General features: G+C 42.3%; 2 protein-coding genes and 1 long non-coding RNA gene across 16 annotated transcripts in view; 1 reads left to right on the top strand and 2 right to left on the bottom strand.

Annotated features, from left to right (window-relative positions):
• Positions 1 to 4,203, bottom strand: part of TTC23L (tetratricopeptide repeat domain 23 like) — a 60,450-nt gene extending 56,247 nt beyond the window's left edge. Inside the window, exons 1-2 of the mRNA XM_054487019.2 lie at positions 3,958 to 4,203; positions 2,880 to 2,954 (exon numbers count right to left, since the gene is read on the bottom strand). Of these exons, the coding sequence (XP_054342994.1) occupies positions 2,880 to 2,954; positions 3,958 to 3,977 (95 nt within the window). The 5' untranslated portion in view covers positions 3,978 to 4,203. The remainder of the gene's footprint in view (positions 1 to 2,879; positions 2,955 to 3,957) is intronic.
• A 79-nt stretch (positions 4,204 to 4,282) lies between these two features.
• On the top strand, positions 4,283 to 6,063 carry LOC129036091 (uncharacterized). Its single transcript, XR_008502502.2, has 2 exons — positions 4,283 to 4,924; positions 5,299 to 6,063. It is a non-coding gene; the product is annotated as an uncharacterized LOC129036091 (long non-coding RNA).
• A 4,977-nt stretch (positions 6,064 to 11,040) lies between these two features.
• The window catches only part of RAI14 (retinoic acid induced 14), a 176,587-nt gene continuing 165,616 nt past the window's right edge, over positions 11,041 to 22,011 (bottom strand). For all 14 annotated transcript variants that reach the window (XM_054487014.2, XM_054487002.2, XM_063664712.1 and 11 more), the window contains 5 exons: positions 21,747 to 21,865; positions 19,132 to 20,667; positions 17,138 to 17,287; positions 13,850 to 13,915; positions 11,041 to 12,959 (listed from right to left, as the gene is read on the bottom strand). In XM_054487014.2, coding sequence (XP_054342989.1) covers positions 12,882 to 12,959; positions 13,850 to 13,915; positions 17,138 to 17,287; positions 19,132 to 20,667; positions 21,747 to 21,865 — 1,949 coding nt within the window. In that variant the 3' untranslated portion in view covers positions 11,041 to 12,881. The remainder of the gene's footprint in view (positions 12,960 to 13,849; positions 13,916 to 17,137; positions 17,288 to 19,131; positions 20,668 to 21,746; positions 21,866 to 22,011) is intronic.

The following is a 22,011-nucleotide window of genomic DNA, read 5'->3' as shown; positions in this document are numbered from 1 at the left end:
TTGGAGTCACCAGATTGCTAATTATGGATATTAAAAATTATAAGCCTGAAATATTTTAAATTAAGCCTTGAATAACATTAAGGTAAGACCAAAGGTGGCAAGCTTCAACCTCAAGGACTTCAAAGGAATGAGAAACATTGAGGTCTTGACAAATGATTTGAGAATATAAATCCCTGAACCAGCTTTGAACATCATGTTATAAAAGGTGAGAAAGATGGCTGGAGAATCCTGACCAGTCAGACATCTCAAAGGATGGTCAGAATAAAAAGAATAGGAGGTTGAATGGAAGGTCTGCCTTGCCAGGTTTATAACTTATTCCATATGTTACCATCATAAATAGGAATTCTGATTAGTAATGTTCAATATAAATTATCTGATTATTTCCCAGATATTTTACTGTGAACTTAACATTTTTATGAACTTCAGTTTTTACAGTCATATAACCCTTAACCTTAAGATATTTTATGAATTTAAACTTATGCTATCCAGGCCAGGCACAGTGGCTCACACCTCTAATCCCAGCACTTTGGAAGGCTGAGGTGCGTGGATCACTTGCGGTCAGGAGTTCGAGACCAGCCTGGACAACATGGTGGAACCCTGTATCTCCTAAAAAATACCACAATGAGACTGTAATCCCAGCTACTCAGGAGGCTGAGGCATGAGAATGGCTTGAATCTAGGAGGCAAAGGGTGCAGTGAGCTGAGATCACACCACTATGCTCCAGCCTGGGTGACAGAGCAAGACTCTGTGCAGGGAGCCAAAGGCCCATGGGATGTGACCAACTCAGCATTCCACTGGAGATGATATGATCAAACAGCAAACTGTTTATCATGAATGCAGAATGTGAGCAAACTCACGAGTGCTCCTGCCGACAGAAGGTTTGCTGGAGGCAATCACTCCCTAGCGCTGAGGTTATCTACTGTGACATCTAGAGCCTATTGTTTGAGGAATGAAGTCTTGCAAGCCTACTCTGGACTAAACAGCTGACCCCTTCTTCCATCCCCCTTCTCACCATCTCTTTTGCCTAATAAATACAGAGGGCTGTGTACAGCTCAGGGCCTTTGTCCACTAGAGGCAAGGTGCCCCCTGACCCCTTCTTCCAAATATACTCTTTTGTCTCTTGTCTTTTATTCCCACGTTCACCCCTCCTTTGTTCAGTCCACCAGGGATTGTGGCAGGTTACATAGGGGTGCCCCAAACAGCGACAGAATCTGGTGCTCCACAACTCTGTCTCAAAAAAAAAAAATGCTATCCAACATGGTAACTACTAGCCACATGTGGCTATCAAGCACATGAAATATTGCTAGTCTGAATTGAGATGTGCTGTAAATGTAAAATATGTGCTAGTAGTATTTTAAAGAGTATAAAAAGATAAAGTATTTCATTAATAATTTTAGCATATTTTGTATATATTGAAATAAAATATAGTATTGAAATTAAATTCATGTGTCTCATTTCACCTTTTAATATGGGTAGCAGAAAATTTTAAATTACATATGTGGCTTGCATTATATTTCGATTTGATGGCACTGATATAGAGCAATGGTTCCCAACTAAGGATGACTTTGCCCCGAGGGGAAATCTGGCAGCATCTAGAAATATTTTTGCTTGTCACAACTGGAGCTAGTGCTACTGGCATCTAGTGGATAGTAGCCAGGGATGCTGCTAAAAATCCTACAATATATAGGACAACCCTCCACAACAAACAGTTATACAACCCCAATGTCAATAGTGCAGAGACTGAGAAACCCTGGTATAGAGAATGGTTAAAGAATGGACTCTACCTGGGCACAGTGGCTCATGCCTATAATCCCAGCACTTTGAGAGGCTGAGGCAGGAGGATCACTTGAGCCCAGGAGTTCAAGACCAGCCTAGGTAACATAATGAGAACCCATCTCTACAAAAATGTAAAAATTAGCCAGGTATGGTGGTGTGTGCCTGTAGTCCCAGCTACTCAGGAGGCTGAGGTGGGAGGATCTCTTGAGCCCGAGAGGCCAAGGCTGCAGTGAGCCGTGATTGCACCACTGCACTCCAGCCTGGGTGACAGAGCAAGACTGTCTCTAAAAACAAAACAAAACAAGAATGGATTCTTGAGTCAGAATGCCCAGTTTAAATACCACTTAGTAGCTTTGCAACTTTGGACAAACTCCCTAACATCTCTTTGATTCATACTCATCTATAAAATGTACCAATAACAGTACCTCCTTCACAGGGCTCGGGGGGATTAAATCAGCTAAGATGTTTAAGGTACTTAGAACAGAGCCTGGCACATAGTATGTGCTCAATAAGTATTAGATGATATGAAAGTTTTATTTACTCTATTTCGTAAAACTTAATTTTCTCATTAACTTTGTTATAGCTAACTCTCTACAACTTTGCCAATCTTGTTATAACTAATCTATTTTTATTTTAAAAACTTCTAAAATTTCCTTAAGTTGGGAGAAAACAATCTTCTATCATGCATAGGTTGTAAATACAAATAGATATTATAGCAGAATCATTATTAAAGCACATCACAGAAACACAACCTTCTTTTTTTTTTTTTTTTTTTTTTTTTTTTTTTTTTTGAGACAGGGTCTCTGTCCCCCAGACTGGAGTGCAGTGGCGCAATCTCAGCCCACCGCAACCTCTGCCTCTGGGTTCAAGCTATTCTCCTGCCTCAGCCTCCCAAGTAGCTGGGATTACAGCTGGGATTAGCCCAGCTAATTTTTGTATTTTCAGTAGAGACGGGGTTTCACCATGTTGGCCAGGCTGGTCGTGAACACTTCTCTTTTATATAATGTTCATGCAAAGCTCCTCACCCAGGCTTGCCTTAAGCAGGAGGTCCCAGTGTTTCAGCCCAGTGAGCACCTGTGATGTCAAAATTCTGTGATACTTACATACGGAAGCAGAAATCCCAGTCGATGTCATTGCTAACAGTTGGGATACGGATGGGGCTGACTTGCATCTTCTTCCTACCAAGAATCAGGTAAGGTCAGCTTTGAGAGAAAAGGCTGGGTGTCTGTTCTATTTTCCCCCTCTGGTTTGCTATTAACATTAAACTAAAACTGCTCAAATATATAACCCATCCTAAATCCACAGACTATGCATACTCAGATATGGAGACCGCTGGAAAACACATTTGCCAAATTAAATGTCTAAGTTAAATGTCTTTCCCCTAATTTCAACTCCACCCTACTTCTCCAAAATCCCTGGACTTTAATGTCTCAAAGCAAGCACATTTACAGTTCCCGGGTCATCAAAACTATGGTCACCTACCTAACTCAGATATTGTTTTTGCAGGTCTGATGGCGTGATGGATTTAAGCAAAGCAACCAACTCTCAGTGGTAAACAAAGCACACCCAGTGTATTGGTTAATTCTGCTTTTTTTTTCCCCCTGGGGTCATTTCACTAAGTAATAGCAGATTCTAGTAAAGGGGTCAAGAGGTGGGTACAGACGCTCATGCCTGTAATCCCAGCACTGTGGGAAGCCGAGGCGGGTGGATCACCTGAGTTCAGGAGTTCGAGACCACCCTGGCCAACATGGTGAAACCCTGTCTCTATTAAAAATACAAAATTTAGTCGGCTGTGGTGGTCCACGCCTGTAGTTCCAGCTACTCGGGAGGCTGAGGCAGAAGAATCGCTTGAACCCGGGAGGCGGAGATCGCGCCACTGCACTCCAGCCTGGGCGACAGAGCGAGACTCCGTCTCAAAATAAAACAATAAAATGAAATTCATGTGTCTGTTTTAGTTGTTGCTGTTAGATGATGGGGGAAACCTCGGAAGCACATGACGAAAAATGTGATTTCTAAATACAGTACTTGTGAAATTCAACTCTCAAGGAAGGCTATGCCAGCCGCTTAAATCAAATCCAAATCGAACGCAGTTATTTATTGAACGTTAACATCCACCAAGTCGCCTCTCCTTTCACCCTCCAGAATCACTAATTCCCGCCGAGCCCTGAGTGGCTTTCTGACCCAGGCTCCAGAGCATCCATTATCCGAAAATCAGAAAGGGAGACTCACTAATTTCTCTTTTTAACCTCTACTTTAAACACTATGCCCACAGCAAGGAGTTCTGATCTCTCAAACTCCCGGACTCTGTTCCTAAGACGTTCCATACGGCCCTGAACCCCTCCGGGACGAATCGCTCCTCTTTTCCCGCTGTGGTTCCGCGGTAACTCTGTAAGCCCTGACGCCGCAGGTCAAGCTTTTAGAGCCTCTAAGAAAACGCGCGAGTGCGCAAGGCGCACCTGGCTCAAGGCGGGGAAACCACGCCCCGGAACCAGCCTCCCAGCTCCCTGAGCCCGACTGCGCGGCTTCCTCCCGCTGCGTCGGCCTCCTGACCCTGGCCCACCTAGGTCCGGGAGCCAAAGCGCTGCCTCGCGAAAGCTACACAGCCTGCGAGGTCCCCAGTAATCTTCCGCAACCCAGGTCCCGGCCAACGAGACAATACCGTTGCCATGGGAACGGAACGCTACGGGTTATGCAGGGAGCGCTTGTAGCCATGGCGACGCGGGGCACTTCCGGTTCGGAGAGTCCCTGTTGGCTAGCCCCTACAGCAGTTCTTACCGTACCCTCCGCTTTCCCGTCCCCGCAGGCTAGACGCGAACGGCCTCCGGCTCGCTCCAAAACTGGCCTCTGCATATTGTATCTCACGAGACCTTACCCCTCGGAGGTGAAGGAGTAGGAAGAGAAGATACATTCGGTCCATGGATGGAAGGGAGCGCCGGGCCCCACGGCCCTACATATTTAAAGCTGCGACGTGTGCGGGCTGTATTCGGCGACGATCCCTGGCTACGGTGCACCCCCACAGCTCTTCGGGAGTTTTGTTTTTATGGACCCCAGAGGAAAGGCTTATATATGGCTGTTGACTGTGCTGGCACCGTCTGTGTTACCCAGTAAGATTGGAGCTAGGCATGGTTAGGAAAGCTGATTGCAGGAAGTGAGTAGTGTAAGAAATCGACTACTAGATCTGCTAATGGTTAGCTGTTCAGCGAGGGAGTCGGGCACATTTAGCACTTAGCCCTAAATAATGCAGCCATATCTTACCCCTTGGTGGCATGGAATACACAGTGTGTGTAATACACACAAAGTGCAGAGGCAATTGTGGCCATACCCAAACAAACAGCGCCAGCTCTTGCAACGCTGTGTTGAAGGATGTTATTATGAACCCTATCATAGACTAGGCCTATGGCAAGTCAAGTTGGAGTGAATGTGTCCCAGTTGTTTTCAGAAAAGAGCAGATTAGGTAGAGAGACAAAGAGAACATTGAGAATGTGAAAGATGGTATTTACGTTTGGTGTTTCTTATTTCCAGCTCTAGGATGGAAGTTTAATTGCCGTTGATCCAAGACTGCCAAGAAAGCCTTTTTGGAGTTAGGTTGGAGGAGTTATTTAAATGAGTTTGCTTGAATATCTCTGAAGTAAAACCTGTATGGTCTGTTAACTCAAGATTTAAATCTGTACTTTCCAGCTCCATAGTCACAATTTTGGAAAGATTCCCCCACTTTATTCTTTTTCCTAAGAAATCTCTCAGCATGGAACAATGATGACAGCAATGAACTTGATTTCAGAATGTCAAGGTTCTGGTTTTGACGCTGTAGCCTGGGCCGAGTCACGGCCAGTGGGTCCCAATTTTCTTGCCTATACGGTGAAAGTATTTGTACCACTTGCTTTCTGAAGCGCCTTCTGGTTCCAGGTTTCTGTAAGGGGTAAACGATTTTTGTGACCCTATGAACAGTATTTAACATGTATGGGAGTAAAAAGGAAGAAACTGTTTCCTGTTCTCCAACATTTATTTCTCTTACCCCTTGTTAAGTTGGTCATCAAATTGAAAGGTTTTAATGTTCTTTCATTCTAGGAAATGGCTGTGAGATTGTTTCTAAGTATATTAAAGGTAATGTCTCTTTTCTAAACCTTTGCTTTTGCTGATAATTGTGAAGGGAAGTGGAACCAGAACAGGCACTGAATTGCCATTCCTAAAGCCAACGCTCTAATTCGGCCTCCATTTCATTAGCTCTGACCAGAAGTATGTTGCCTGCATCTGTAAAAATTATAAATCAAAATAAAATAACTTTGGCGACTTTTTGTTTTCTTTTTTTTCGAGACAGAGTCTCACTCTGTGGCCCAGGTTGGGGTGCAGTGGTGTGATATTGGCTCAGTGCAACCTCCGCCTCCCGGGTTCAAGCAATTCTGCTGCCTCAGCCTCCCGAGTAGCTGGGATTACAGGCGTGTGCCACTACTGTCTGCCTAGTTTTTGTATTTTTAGTAGAGACAGGGTTTCACTGTGTTGGCCAGGCTGGTCTCGAACTCCTGACCTCAGGTGATCTGCCTGCCTCAGCCTCCCAAAGTGCCGGGATTACAGGTGTCAGCCACCGTCCAGCCAGAACATTGAAGACTCTAAGTTTTGTGGTATTTTCTTTCCTTGCCATGTTAACCCTGTCCCCCAAATGTGAGCTTTAGTTGTAGTATATACACTTTTAGGTTTGTTCACTAACTCTGGAATGGAATCCCACTAATCTAAGTGGATAGTGCTTTTCCACTGTGTGTATTCACATTCCCTCCCCTGATCTGGAGGTAGAGGTGGCAAGCATTGCTATTGCAGAAATTGCATAGAGGAAGCAGTATGGAGGGTTTTTCTAGGCTCTTACAACCCCAAATCAAATGTGATTATCTCCAAGCTATTCTTATCCCAGGAACTGTGAAATTTAAGGCAAGGAAATCCAAATAAACTTTTGCTTGGAACACATTTTTATGGCCTCTCAAGAGAGGGTTAGATGCCTTGCTTCTGAGCTCCCACAGTATCCTGTCCACAATCTCATCATGACTCTCACATTGTACTGGCACTTCTGTTTATTTGCAAGTTTCTCCGAACTCCATACATCTATCCATCCACCCAGACAAAAATATTTGTGGAATACCTACTATGTGCCAGATGATGTTCTAAGCAGTAGGAAAGCAAAAGTGAACAAATAAGATAATGATTTTGCTTTCCAGGAATTTATATTCTACTAGATGAAGAAAAACAGAGCTGCTAGTAAACAGTATGGTGTCTCTGCAAGTTACAAAAAGGCACAAGGCTTAGGGAGTATGCAGTGACAGTGTATGAATTTGGAAAAAGCCTTTCCCTCCAGCCAGACTCAGACCCCTGCTAAGGAGTACAGCTTTGGGAACAGAGAGTGGGCTGGATTTCAGGACTCACTCACTCCCTTAGCCAGAAGAGTCACCTTAAGAAAAAGTGGGCCGGGCGCAGTGGCTCACGCCTGTAATCCCAACACTTTGGGAGGCCAAGGCGGGCAGATCACGAGATCAGGATTTTGAGACCAGCCTGGCCAACATGGCAAAACCCCATCTCTACTAAAAGTAAAAAATTAGCTGGGTGTGGTGGCGGGTGCCTGTAATCTCAGCTACTTGGGAGGCTGAGGCAGGAGAATCGCTTGAACCTGGGAGGCGGAGGTTGCAGTGAGCCGAGATCGTTCCGTTGCACTCCAGCCTGGGTGACGAGCAAGAATCCATCTTAAAAAAAAAAAAAGAAAAAGATAACGTGATAAACAGTTATGGAGAAAAATAAAACCAGGTAAGGGATCTAGAAGGTGATGTGGCCGTGGCAGGAGGGGTGTACTGTCTTACATAGTGTAGTTAAACAGGGCCTCTCTGACAAGATGACATTGAGAAGATAACCTCAAATCATGCAAAAAATTGTGCAAATATCTAGGAGAAGAACATTCTAAGATGTTAACAGCAAGTGCAAAAGCCCTGAGGCAGGAACAAGTTTAATGGGGTCAAAGAACAGCAAAGGGCAGTAAGAATGAGGAGGAAAAAGACAAAAGACTGTGCTAGTAAAGTAGTGGGGCATCAGGTCATGGAGGGCCTTACAGGCAATTCATCCGTCTAAATATTCATCTACCCACTCAGTGAATACAGAATACCTGCTAGGTAGCAGGCCCTGTTTGGCCAGCTATGAGCTCCTCGTGAGCAGGAGTTGTTATCATTGAGCCTTTAGCATTCAGCACAGTGCCTGGGATATATCAGTGTTAAAAAAAACAAAAAAAAAAAAAAAAACAAAAAACCACACACACATTAAATAAACTACAAATGACCTTTAGGAACTCCATTAGCAGAGATTCTGGCCTCCCTGTGTGTATCAGTTTCCTATTATTGCTATAATAAGTCACTACAAACTCAGTGGCTTAACAAACCACAACTTTATTATTGTATAATTCTGGAGGTTGAAAGTCTGAAATGGGTGTCACTGGGCTAAAGACAAGATGTCTGCAAGGGTGGCTCCTTCTGGGAGCTCAAGGAGAAAATTTTTTCTTACCTTTTCCAGCCTCTAGAGCCTGGCTGCATTCCTTGGTTTGTTCTCTTCATCTTCAAAGCCAGCAGCAATGCAGCATCTTCAAATCTCTGACCCTTCTTTCCATTTTTTAAAAGACCCCTCTTGTTATACTGGGCCCACCCGGATAATCTTATTTAAAGGTCAGCAGATTAGCAGGCTTAATTCTATCAGCAACCTTAATTCCTCCTTGTCATGTAACTTATTCACAGGTTAGATTCACAGCTAACATATTCACAGGTTCTGAGGATTAGGACATGGACGTCTTTGGGAGGACTTATTCTGCCTACTAGAGTGTGTAACTTAAATGCATGGCTTTAAAAACATATGGAGGTGACACATAAGGAGCCCTCTTCTCCTGGCTGTTAGCAGCTTACATCATTTGACTGTGTCCTGCTCCTTTCTATCCCTTACTGATATGGTTTGGCTGTGTCTCCACCCAAATCTCATCTTGAATTCCCACATGTTGTTGGGGGAACCTGGTGGGAGATAATTGAATCATGAGGGTGGGTCTTTCCCATGCTGTTATTGTGATAGTGGATAAGTCTTACAAGATCTGATGGTTTTAAAAACGGGGGTTCCCCTGCACAAGCTCTCTCTTTGCCTGCTGCCATCCATTTAAGATGTGACTTGCTCCTCCTTGCCTTCTACCATGACTGAGAGGCCTCCCTAGCCACGTGGAACTGTTAAGTCCATGAAACCTTTCTTTTGTAAATTGCCCAGTCTTGGGTATGTTTTTATCAGCAGCGTGAAAACAGACGGATACTCTTATGTATCCTCCACTTTATAATCTGGTACATCCAGTTACGGTTCTTGAATATGCTGTTTCTTCCCATTTTAGAGCCTGCTTTATAGTAAGTATGCAGGAATGTCTCTTTGCTTTCCTCCTACTCACCTCGTGGGGGCTTTACTCCTCAAAGAAGCCTTTCCATCTGCTGAAACCCATGTTGATTGTTCCCTTGCCCAGCTCCTATGGCTCACTGAGCCCTTGTTCTTTTGTTTCTCAAATATGTCACACGCTCCCATAATGCTTGACAAATCTCTGCCCTGATCTGGTGAATAGAAATTGCTACTCTTGTGAAAGCCCTGGTTCTTTGGTCTGTGGCTTTTTCCAGCTCACTCTTGGCCTTGCAGTCTGCTGCTTAACTTTGCTCAAAAAATGACCCCAATCTTTGTTGCATAATGTTTCTGCTACTGTCAGCACCCAATATTCTTGTTATGCCGCATTGCAAAATGTTGTGCTTCAACATGTTCGGGGAGTGTTTTCCCCTCACAGCATATCATGTGTTTATCTGAAGATGGGTGGGTTTAATTATTAAAGGCTTTGGAGTTTGTCTTAAAGTGTATGTAAGGAAAACAAATTAATGACTCTTACTCAACCAACATGAAGGGAAAGGCCATTCTTTCTCAATGTGATGATACGAACAATATTCTATTCATTTTTTTTCTGCCCATATCTTGATGGAAGCTAATGTAAAAATGAGCAATTTGAAAACTCAAAAAATCCTTACACGTGTAAAGATATACATACATACATAGGATAGTCATTGCATCATTTTTGTAGCTGCAATACTGGAAGCAATTAAATGTCCATAATGTGGAATTATCAAGATAAAATATAGTACAACCATAATATGAAATTTTATTCAGCAGTTAAAAAGAATGAGATGTGTATGCTGACAGAGAATAATCTCCAAGATATTTAAAGAAGAAAGAAAAATACATGCCTACATGTACATATAGACAGAGAATGTCTCAGATCACCGAAGAAACTTACTAGCTGTTGCTTCTGGGTAGATGCACTAAGGATTGGGGAGTAAGAGAAAGATTTATTTGTGGTTCCTTTCATTTGTCCTACAGTCTCAGCTGCTATCTAATTGTGAAGGCAGGAGAGTTTCTTTTCATATCCCAATTTTGCCTTATAAGGCGTTTCTGTCCATCAGGGATGACTGGTTTGGATTCATCTCAGTTTCCTCTCCAGCTGAGTGTCCCCATGAAGTCACCTTCTGAGTTGTCTGGTTGGCCACAGTTGAAATAAAAGGTTCAATTGAGTATCACACACATGCTTTCTTTGAAATAAAGTTTCAGTGTATAGTAGGAAGGCACAATGAAACTGAAGTAGAGGTGGTGGAATCATGTTGTAAGTGAAGGGAAATGGCCTTGTTACATTGGAGTATGATAAACTATGCTAACTCCTTAAGTAACTGTACCTATTTCATGTCATTTTAATTACGATTTTAACCTGCAACAATTTTAATTATGATTTTAACCTTGCCAGAATTCACCTGACAAGAGTTTTGTCAGGAATGAATTGAATTATCTTTGTAATGGGGCAGGAAAATGTATTTGGATTTTTTTTTTTTTTTTTTTTTACTGTGTGTATGTATTAACTTTTTCAAAAAAAGCAAGAAGCAAGAGGGAAAAAAAATCTAGTGGAGGCTTCCAAACAGTTAAAAAGACTGCAGATCAAATGAGAGGCAATTGTGAATTAAAGGACTGTGATTCAACTGACCCAAAACGGCTGATACTCGGGGCAGAGCTCAGGACAAATCCAAGAGCTGGGAAAAGGAAATGATGTGAGACTTTGTGTGAGACAGTGCGGACAACTCATACCAGCTGAGCATAGCACAGGCTAGAAAACCCATCACACTGAAATGCTATTGAACTGATCTTCAGAAGCCACACAGATATGCTTCTGAATACACCAAAAATCAACACCAGAAATGCAAAATGAAACAATTTTATTTTCTCCAATAACTTCTGTAAATTACAAAGACAAAATACTAAACTACAGCATATAACTTTTCAATATTTAACCAGAGTACTTGTAATAAATATGCATCCGGAAACAAGATAAAAGGCTATACCTCGTCAGGCATCCTACAAAAATGTCTCAAGTTTTATATACTCTGCAGCATTTCTGTGTGGGGGCAGAAGGGGCTGTTTTGTATTTTCTGAAGTGCTGTGACAAAAGGTCCTTTCACATTTCTTTGGAGCATTTTTGAAATTGCTTAACTATAATTAAACAACTTAAGAAAAGTAACACCAAGCTTTAAAGCCATTTTTGCTTTGCTGTCATTGGTCCTTATCCAATACAGATCAACATATCATCCAGCACAGCCAAGCACCCACTGAGGCCAGGCAGCCCTGTGGGACGTGGGCCCTGTCAGAGCAGGCCCTACTTTCAGTTAAATACTTTGCAGAGTCCTGGATTCTGTCTCCCTCAACAAGATTAATGCCATAAGGGAAGCTGCAAGTGTGTTAGAAACATTTTTAACCTGAAAGTAAAGTGAATAGAAATATTTTTTTCCGAGACCTCTGCTATGCACCATAATATTACCATATCAGGGTTTTTAGCTTCAAAGTTGAAAAACAGATTGGTACTAACAGTCCTTCCAGAGATCATTTATGGGCGCTGGTAGAGTCAGGGCATTCAAAAACATTCAACGGGTAAAAGGAGGATTTGCTAGATTCAGAAATGCGCTACAATTCTGAAGACACCATGGCTGAAAGTTCTAGGGGTGTTGGTGGCAGCTCATATTAGGTCTGGCATACATAACTACCTTTTGCTATAGCTGAAAACTTTAAGGAAAAAGTTATATTTTTAAAAAGTCTCAAGCATGGCTACCTAAAAAGTATTTTGTTAGTATAATCTACTGTAATTTCACTTATTTAGGAGTTTAGATATGAAAACATCTTTATGAGCCAATAAAAATATTACAGAGAAAAAAATACTTTTACAAAAGTTGAGGTTAAGAACTATGAGGCATTTCTTTTGGCTGTAAACACACAGTTTACTGTCCCTTGTTGAAACACAAATGTTTGGATTTCCTGAGCTTCACGGATAACAGCAGGAGGCAAGTTTGCATAGAAAATTTGCAGTATGTCAACAATTTACTTAAAAAAAGAACTTTTAAGGACAACTTGCTTTTGTTTTTAAGTTTCATATTTTAGTTAATAGTGCTTATCAAACTGAATATTGATAAGCAGGGTGATGAGATATATAAGGCAGATGGGAAGAAAACATGGAATTAGAGTTTTTAAATCCACAGGATATCATGATGAAGGGTTTTAAGCAGATACTTCATAACTAGTGCCATACTAATTTAGTTAGAAATTAAATCATGTTTTGGAATTGAAAGCCAAAGGCAAAAAGAGCTCTCCTGTGCTGAATGGCACTGCCCGAGTACAGGAATGGAAGGAGCATTCACCGCAGGAGGCCTCAGCACATCACTCGGTGGTGATGAAGCCACTCAGCCAGTCAGGGATGGAGGAGGGGGCCCGCCTGCCAGCATCAGGACCAGACCTCTGGGCATGGCTGATCCCAGCTCTGGAATCTGAAGGGATGACAGGGACTTTCACCTCTGCTGGTTTGAAGTCTCTAAGCAGTTCTGAGGTGGGCAGTCTTCTCCTGGGACAAGTCCTCAGAAACCTTTGGAAAGGGAAGAAGCTATGCTAGGCCACAGTGCATACCACGAATGAGAACAATGGCAGTGGCTGCCGACAACTCTGGATCTAACACAAAGACGGATGACAAGGGGCAGTGTCCTGCCAAGGAATCCACTTTACTTCTTTTGAGACTGGTTTTTACACATGGTAAGGATTTGCTTCAGTACTTTCTGGACATCTTCATCCATCTGGCCCTAGGATATTCAAACACAAGATACTCATTAGAACCTAAATTAAGCCATGGCACTTTCTTCTCTGGGGAATGAGATGGCTGACTGCAATGAAGACCTGGGCTAATTCCCACATCTTTCACAGGAATGTCGGCCCTATCATTTCCCAAATTTATATGAGGAACTGAGTCAAAGAAAGGGCCCTGCCTTTATCCAGCTGGAAGATGAGGTGGCAGTGTCTACCAAAACCCTCAGCAAAAGCTATCTGGGGTCTCAGTTGCAAATGTGAGTCCAGCAGCCAGAACACCAAGCATCATAGAGCCAAGGCAGCACTGGTAACTAAGAAGATCAGCATTGCTGGAAAATAAAGCCCCGGTCCTCCCAATGGAGGACCATATCGTCCTTCATTCCTCAATAAATGATGGAAGGGCGGGGCGTGGTGGCTCATGCCTGTAATCTCAGCACTTGGGAGGCCGAGGCGGGTGGACTGCTTGAGCTCAGGAGTTTGAGACCAGCCTGGGCAACATGGCAAAGCCCCATCTCTATAAAAAATACAAAAATTAGCCAGGTACGGTGGTGGGTGCCTGTAATCCCACCAACTTGGGAGGCTAAGGTGGGAGGATCACTTGAGCCCGTGGGTCGAGGCTGCAGTGAGGCGAGATTATGTCATTACACTCCAGCCTGCGCGACAGAGTGAGGCCCTGCCTTAAAAGATGGGGCTGTTCCTGGTAAACAGGGCACAAGGCTCCTGACACAGAATCCAAAGCAATGCAAAAGGCATATTCGGGCTTTCCAGTGAAAAGGATTCTCCTCTAATTCTTGTTCATTCTACTAGTTAAATGATGGGAGTTCTGTCAACATCTGCTGCCATATTTCTTTAGGATGTTCAGATACTTCAAGGGGCATTACCATACCTGCACAGCATACAGAAGATGCATTCTGTAAACTGATATGACCTCCTGGTGTTGTTTCTTGCATTCCTAGAAAGGGAATATTTCACATTATTATGAGCTTAGGAGATCTTTAAAGAACAAAACCAAAAAACTATGAGAAAGCTGCAGCCAAATGCTACCTAAGTGGTCCCGTCCACTTCATGCTAGCATTGGAAGCTTCTAAAATTGTTGTGGCCTTACTGGCTTGTGTATTTCTGAATACTTGTCAATCATCTTAGGAAAAAAGTCTTGGTATGTCAACTCTAGAAAAAACTGTATAAAAAGGAGTTATTATCATCCCAAGTTTGGTTTTAAAAATATATGCACTTTGGGTGGCTGAGGTGGGTGGATCACTTGAGGTCAGGAGTTTGAGACCAGCCTGGACAACATGGTGAAACCCCGTCTCTACTAAAAATACAAAAATTAGCCAGGCGTAATAGTCAGTACCTGTAATCCCAGCTACTCAGGAGGCTGAGGCAGGAGAATCGCTTGAACCTGGGAGGCAGAGGTTGCAGTGAGCCGAGATCACGCCACTGCACTCCAGCGTGAGTGACAGAGCAAAACTCTGTCTCAAAATATATATATATGTGTGTGTGTGTGTGTGTGTGTGTATATGTATATATGTGTGTGTATATACTTATGCAAATACAGCTACATTAAATGTAAATACTGCAAGGAAATATATCAAATGTAAAAAGTGATTATCTCAGAGTTACTGAATTATGGAAAATTTTTATTTATAGGAACTTGTTAGAGTTTTCTGTATTTTTCAACTTTTCTACAATGACCAAATATGTACTAATTTAATTTTTAAAGCCTATTATTTTTAAGGGAATTATTGATTACCCACTATATGGCCAGCGTTGTATAATCCTTGGGGAGCTCAATTATTTAGCTATCAGTGTACCAAGAAGGCAAAGAGGGTGGTGGCGCCAGTCTCCAGTGGTTCCTCAATACAGCCGCTGATGCTTCTATTTCTCCTTGTTGAGCTATTACTCCAGTTCCTCTCAGTGGCTGTTTCAAGGGTCTTATCTCTGAAACTCTTGTTCTAAGAACCTGTCCTCCTAATTCATCATGAAAATTGAGACCATCATATATGGATTACTTAAAAAATGTACAAAAGTCCATAATACCCATTCTTCCTTCCCCCCATCAGTGTCAGAGTATGAGGTATCTTTCCTCTTATTAAGGGACACTTTAAAACCCGTCCTTTAAGCTCATACCATAAGAAGGCACATTTGGCATTTCTCTCTGTGTTGTTCCCTCCCCACCTTTCAGCAACCCCTACTCAATTATTTATGATTTTATCTTCTGATCTGTCTTCCTTTCTATCACTGCTTCTGTCATCATTTGCTTGGCTTTGATATCTGTGTGAATGATCCATCTAACACCTGGACCTCTCAGTTCCTCAACTTCAGCTTTAATAACATGCTCCTCTTCGGTTCAGCAACTCCTGTCATGGTCGTAGCCCTGCCTCTATCATTACCACCTCTGAAATCTCAACTGAAAGCATCCCACACCCTAACCACCACTTCCCATCTTTCCAGCAAACTTGCTTCAGGCTTCCCCCAACCCCTGCTGCGACTGGTTAGCCCCACCAGATACCTATCTATTTACTCACTTCTCTAGCAGCCGGTCTACTGCGGTCCAGATTCTACCCTCCTCCCCACTCCACTGGAATGGTTCTCACCAAGGTTCCCAAAAGCCAGCTAGTGCCACATGTCAGTGCTTGCTAAGTAACAACATATTCTTACTCAGGCCTTCAAGACTCAGCACAAGTGTAACTCCCATAGGAAGCTTTTCATGACTCAGCAAGATTGGGTAGACACATTTCCTTTGTATGCCCACAGTATGCTGGGCATCTCTTTGTTGATAACTTATATAGAGTATAAACTCCATGAGGGCAGGGACTGAGTCTTACTCATTTTATATCATCAGCACCATGTATAATACTGATGTAAGAGCTCAACAAACACATGTTGCATAATTATAAGAATTACTGTATAAACCAATAGCACTCTATCTACAAGTCTGTAATAGCATTTTATCAGGAGAAGAATGACCTGCAGAACACAGTAAAGAGCAGCTTCTCCTCTCCTAAGTATCCACCATTGCTAGAGCTGTTTCCTCCAAAGCTAGCATTGAACTTTGTGGCCAGCCAGAGTAAGGACTGCAGAAACCTGAATTCACTACAGTTAGGTCTATTCTGAAGAAATCATCAAATCCATGTTCTGTTTGTTGTATATGGAAGCTAGAGACAGTCCAGGACAGACTAACCCTGGACTTTAGGTAGAAAACGTAATGTACCCATGCCAACTCAAACCTTAACAGATATTGTGGTAAGCTAAATAATGGCTCTCAAAAGATGTCCACATCCTAATCCCCAGAACCTGTGAATGTTACTTTATATGGCAAAAGGCATCTTGCAGATGAAATTAAGGGTTTTGAGATGGAGAGGGAGATTATCGTGAATTATCTAGGTGGGCTTTAGATGTAATCACAAGAGTCCTTATAAGAGGGAGGCAAGAAAATCAAAGGCTGAAGGAGGAGATGGGAAGACTGAGCAGATGCTGGAGTGATGTGCCTCGAAGATGGAGTAAGGGGCCATGAGCCACGGAATGCAAGCAGCCTCTGGTACTGGAAAAGGCAAGGAAATTGATTTTCTCCTATAGTCTCGAGGAGGAACCAGCCCTGCCAACAACTTGAAGTTAGTCCAGTGAAAGTGATTTTGGAATTTGGTTCAATGCAACTATAAAATAATATACACTCATGTTGTTTTAAACCAAATTTGTGGTGATTTGTTACAATGGACCCAGGAAACCAATTTAGATAAGCAAGGGCTTTCCTGGGTGAAATAAGGAGAGGGGCCAAGAAGCAGCTTCAGATATACAGAGATGCAACTACTAGAGATCCCGGCCCCTAACAAGAAAAAGCTCTTGCCATGCCAGAGATGGGGAAAGACTGTTGCAGAAAAAGGAGAAGGGGTAAAAAGTTAGGGTATGAGTGAGCACGTAGCCTCCTCCCACTGTCCTGTCGGTTCTTTCCTTCGCAGTGAATATCTGACCCATTGCATTGCTGATAACGACCGGGAATTCCGCCAGTGGCTCCCTCTTTTGCCCTCACTGAAGAAATCAGTCAACTGCTCATTGAAGTACATTCCTTTGGGCTGGGAATCTTTTTGTTCATGCCCACTTGCCCTAGCAGCTGAGATGGTATGAAATCTGCCAGGCCCTCCACCCCAAACCAGGCAGCAGAAACAAGCCCACTCACCGCCAGCTGGTTCTGGAGTTGTTTGACTTGCTGCTGCAGCGCCTCCAGCTGCTGACTCTGCCTTTTGGATGAGCTTGTTGAGTAGGAGAGCTGGGAGAGGCTGTTCAGGGCCTCCTTCAATTTGGTGACTTCCTTTGACATCTCATTTATCTACGGGCAAAGGAAAATGGTATTAACAGGCAGTAACATGTCTGCAAAGCAACATTTCATATATTTCTAAGCCTCAAACATAGTCATCTCTTTTGGCCAATGGGACTTAAGACTTTGGAACAATTCCCTTTTAATACATTTAAATAAAAAAACTCATAAAATGAAACAGATGACAAAAATCAAGCAAACTAACAAAGCTCGCTGCATCCATTAGGTTCAGATAAAGGCCCTTGAATTACATATTACGTTTTGGTGATGGTGGTAACAAAAGCTGTGATGTTGGTTTCCTACTTTTACTCTTAAAATGGGTATGATTGAAAAAAAAAATCAGAATTAGGATTTCAGGTTTTATTTGGAGACAGCTATATTTTGTCCAATATTGCTGACATGGGCGATCTGGAATAAGGCCTAGGAAGCCTGATATCTCTGGACATCTTTCTTTAAAGTAAACACAACTAAGTCCTCACCGTACCCCACCACCCCCTAATCCCTGTTCCCTTGGCTGGTAAAGCTCTTTTGAAACACTCATTACAAAAGAATAAAGATAAGTAGTCTCTCATGAATGCTATTCGGAACCTCCGAGACAGGGGACTAGAGATGCAGAGCCAACTGAGGTGTGGAACCATCCCCCTGAACTTCCCCTTTGCTTCCCTCCTTCCTCCAGCAGCACGGCCAGCACCATCTCTTGTGTCCAGCGCCATCTCAAATTGCCGGGTCCCCACATTCCTCCCCCTTCCTCTCCTATATACCTGTCAAAGGAGGGACCGGCGAGGGTAGCTTTTACATTGACTTGAGGGGAAGCTCATGGACCTTAGGGAAACAGGATTAAGTCTAGGAGTATTTTAGTTTCATATTATGGAGGAATCTGTTCTGAATCCAAAAAAAGAACCTGAAGTTTGAGGTGGATCACAAATACTTTCCAGTTTGCAGGTTCACTTCTGATCCCCAACACTGGCAAAGCTTCTGTAAAATGATTTTTAAAGGACAAATGTACACCACATATGTGAAAATGCTTTAGTATAAGGAGAAGTGGCCGAAGATTGATGTTTGCTTATTGATTATTTTTTGAGGCAGGGTCTCACTCTGTTGCCCAGGCTAGAATGCAGTGGTGTTGATATGGCTCATGACAGCCTTGACTTGTAGGGCTCTAGTGATTTTCCTGCCTTAGCCTCTCACGTGGCTGGGACTACATGCTCATACCACCATGCCTGGCTAATTTTTAAATTCTTTGTACAGATGGGGTCTCACCATGTTGCTGAGGCTGGTCTCAAGCCATCCTCCCATCATGGCCTCCCAAACTGCTGGAATTAGAAGAGTGAGCCACTATGCCCGGCAGATGTGTTTTTAAAATATAAATACCCAACAAACTATTCTTTTTTTTTTTTTTTTTTTTTGAGATGAAGTCTCACTCTTGCCCAGGCTGGAATGCAGTGGCCTGATCTTGGCTCACTGCAACCTCCACCTCCTGGGTTCAAGCCATTCTCCTGCCTCAGCCTCCCTAGTAGCTGGGATTACAGGCGTGTGCCACCACGCCCAGCTAATTTTTGTATTTTTAGTAGAGACGTGGTTTCACCATGTTGGCCAGGCTGGTCTCGAACTCCTGACCTCAAGTGATCCACCCACCTAGGCCTCCCAAAGTGCTGGGATTACAAGCGTGAGCCACCACATCTGGCCAACCCAACAAACTATTCTTAATGTGGCTTTGGTGACAGATAAAGCTCATGTGCAGAGCCTCTGAGCATTCACTCCAGTTTAGTGCCAACACTAGAAGTATTTAATATAGTAAAAGCCAAAGAGACTAAGACTTATTGCTAGAAACCCAACAGCAATACAGTTTCACCAACCTTTTTATCTTTATCTTCCTCCAGTTTTGAAGAGCTCTCAGAGTATCTTTTCATTTCTGCAAGTTCTTCCTGAGCTTGCTGGAATTTTTGCAGAAGTTCATTTACTTCTTGCTCTTTGGATTTCAAGAGAGTCTGAATATTTTCCTTTTCTCTTTTCACCTGTGAGACCTCACTTCTAATCTGGACAACCTCTGAATGGACCTTCTCTTTCTCTTTCACGGATTCCTTTAATTTCAATGCCAACACACTCACTTCACTCTCTAAGGATGACTGGAGCTTTTCATAGGAAGACCGAGGTACCATTGCATCAGTCATAGCAGCTTTCTCTTCTAAGAGTTGTTTCTCCAGCTTTGCTACTTCCACTTCCTTGCTTGCAAGGTGTTCCTTAAGATTGCTTATTTTTTCTTCCATCTCTTTTGCTGCAGTCCGCAGCGTGGTTATCACTTGCAAATGTTCTGTGATAGAGACAGAGTTCTCTTTCTGTGCATCAACCAGTTGTTTGAGCTGGGTCAACTCATTCAACACTTTTGAATACTGAGACTTCATTTCAGACAGTGCATCTTCTGCTTTAGCCCTGGACACGTTTGTCAATTGCATCAGTTTCTCATGCTCTGCTTTATGGATATATTCAGCTGTGACATCCTCTAGAGATTTCCTTTTCCTGTAATCCTCTAGTTCAGCCTGGGCTTCTTTGTACAGCTGTGACAGCTCGCTCACCTGTTTATTGAGTTCATCTATCATCCTATTCATGGCTTCTTTCATGTCCTCAGCTTCATCACTGGCTTCCTGTGTCATCTGACTTTTTAGTGTGTCTTTTAATTTCATGATTTCTTCTTGGGCCTCTTGGTATTTCTCAAACAAAAATGCTTTCTCCTTATTCATATTCTCAATAACAGAGCAATATGAACTTTTCATTTCCTCGTACTCTTCCACAGGTGGCTTAATCACTGTACCTTTCTCCCTCTCTACCAGTTTTTCCTCTAACTCTCTCACTTTCTCTTTATTTCTTTCACTTTCTTCTAATGCATTCTGCAGATCCTGCTTTAGCACATTTATTTCCTCTTCCGTGACCCTCAGCTCATGGAAATGTGAATAATTATCCATGCTTTCAGGTGAGACAAGACCGAGTTTCATCTGCTTCTGCACACTAAGGACTTCTTTCATAGCCTCCTCGTATTTGCTCTGAGTTTCTTTAAGTTTCTGGCTGAGGTCAGAGCTGTTCTCTGAAATCTCAGTGTTGTTTAAGCATACCAGTTCTGCCCTTCGGGACTGGAGTTCAACCTGTAGCTGTTTTCTCTCTGCTTCAGAGCTCTCTAATCTCTTCTGTAGATCTTGCAAAATCTCTTGCAGTTGCTGAATTCTGACATCACTGTCAGTAGTGGATTTACCTAAAGAATGTATTAAGACAGATGGAGATGATTTGGAGTCTGGGGGAGAGGTTTCACCAGGTTTTCCCAGGGATGGGCCCAAGTCAGTTTGGGTGGAATGGTATGAGTCAAAGCTTAGGTCTGCTTCCGCCTCCTTGGGTGATTTGGCCTAGGAAAAAAAGCAAGAATTAAATGATACCAAAGGTCAGGAGATCAAGACCATCCTGGCTAACACGGTGAAACCGTCTCTACCAAAAAAAAATACAAAAAATTAGCCGGGCGTGGTGGTGGGCGCCTGTAGTCCCAGCTACTCGGGAGGCTAAGGCAGGAGAATGGCGTGAACCCGGGAGGCGGAGCTTGCAGTGAGCTGAGATTGCACCACTCCACTCCAACCTGGGCGACAGAGCGAGACTCCGTCTCAAAAAAAAAAAAAAAAAAAAGATACCAAAGGTGTGGTTAGCTAAGCAAGCAACTAGAATGAGAGGAGTAAATCCACAACTTTGGTACGGGAGAGTAGCATGATCACTTTGCCTGTGTATTCTCATGCCATGAAAAAAGACAGTCTGGGACATGAGTGGGACTAATGACACAAAGTTTGTTTTGGGTTCTATTGGGACAGATGATTTGTGTCACTTTGAAAACACTAAAATTGTTTTCTCTACAAAGCCTCCAATTCAAAAATTTCCTTTATTTCTTATATCATTCTACTTGCCAAGAGGGGTAATGGATATATAGTACAGCTATTTCTTCTTCTTATTTTTTGGTACAGCCATTTCTTATCAAGTTCTCAAACCTGTTAAATGATCAACTTTACTAAATGAATGGATAATATTATATACATACACATATACATATATAATTTAAAACATAAAATTTTAATATATATAAAATCAAAATATAAAATATATATAATTATATTATGTATCATTCTATGTATATAGTATATTTTATATAGAATTTTTATTTCTATAAATTTTGTTTTATTTATATAATTTATTAAACATATAGAATATTTAATACTGATCATACTATGTGTATAATTATTTATAATTTACCAGTTGAATAATTTACAGAAAGGGTTAATGAATAACACTCTCATGAAACAAATAATCTGAAACTATAAGATGCTTAAAGCTAATATTTAAAAAGAAACTAATGTACACATTTAAAACAAAATACATCTGACTACTGAAAAGACCAAGAGCTTGACTCTACAGAACAGTCCATGATAGCAATCTATTTATATACCTGTAATTTATCTTGTAACTCCTTATTGTGTAAGGTAAGGGAAGCAACCTTGGCTTGCAATAGGGCGAGAAGATCTTGTTGGTCGGCTTCAGAACTTATATCCAATAAGCTATCAGCACCTTGGGAAAGAGAAAGCCATTTAAAATAATATAAAACAATTAAACTCTTATTTCTCTAACCTGAGACAAATTCACCTCCTAGCCTAATCCAGTTCTTCTTCCTGGTCCTAACTATAAAACGCCCTAGCAGCTGGATGGGTGAACTA

Source organism: Pongo pygmaeus, chromosome 4 (assembly GCF_028885625.2).
Source record: "Pongo pygmaeus isolate AG05252 chromosome 4, NHGRI_mPonPyg2-v2.0_pri, whole genome shotgun sequence".
Lineage (NCBI taxonomy): Eukaryota > Metazoa > Chordata > Mammalia > Primates > Hominidae > Pongo > Pongo pygmaeus.
Note: the sequence above shows the minus strand (reverse complement) of the source record. Positions and strands in the feature narration are given on the sequence as shown.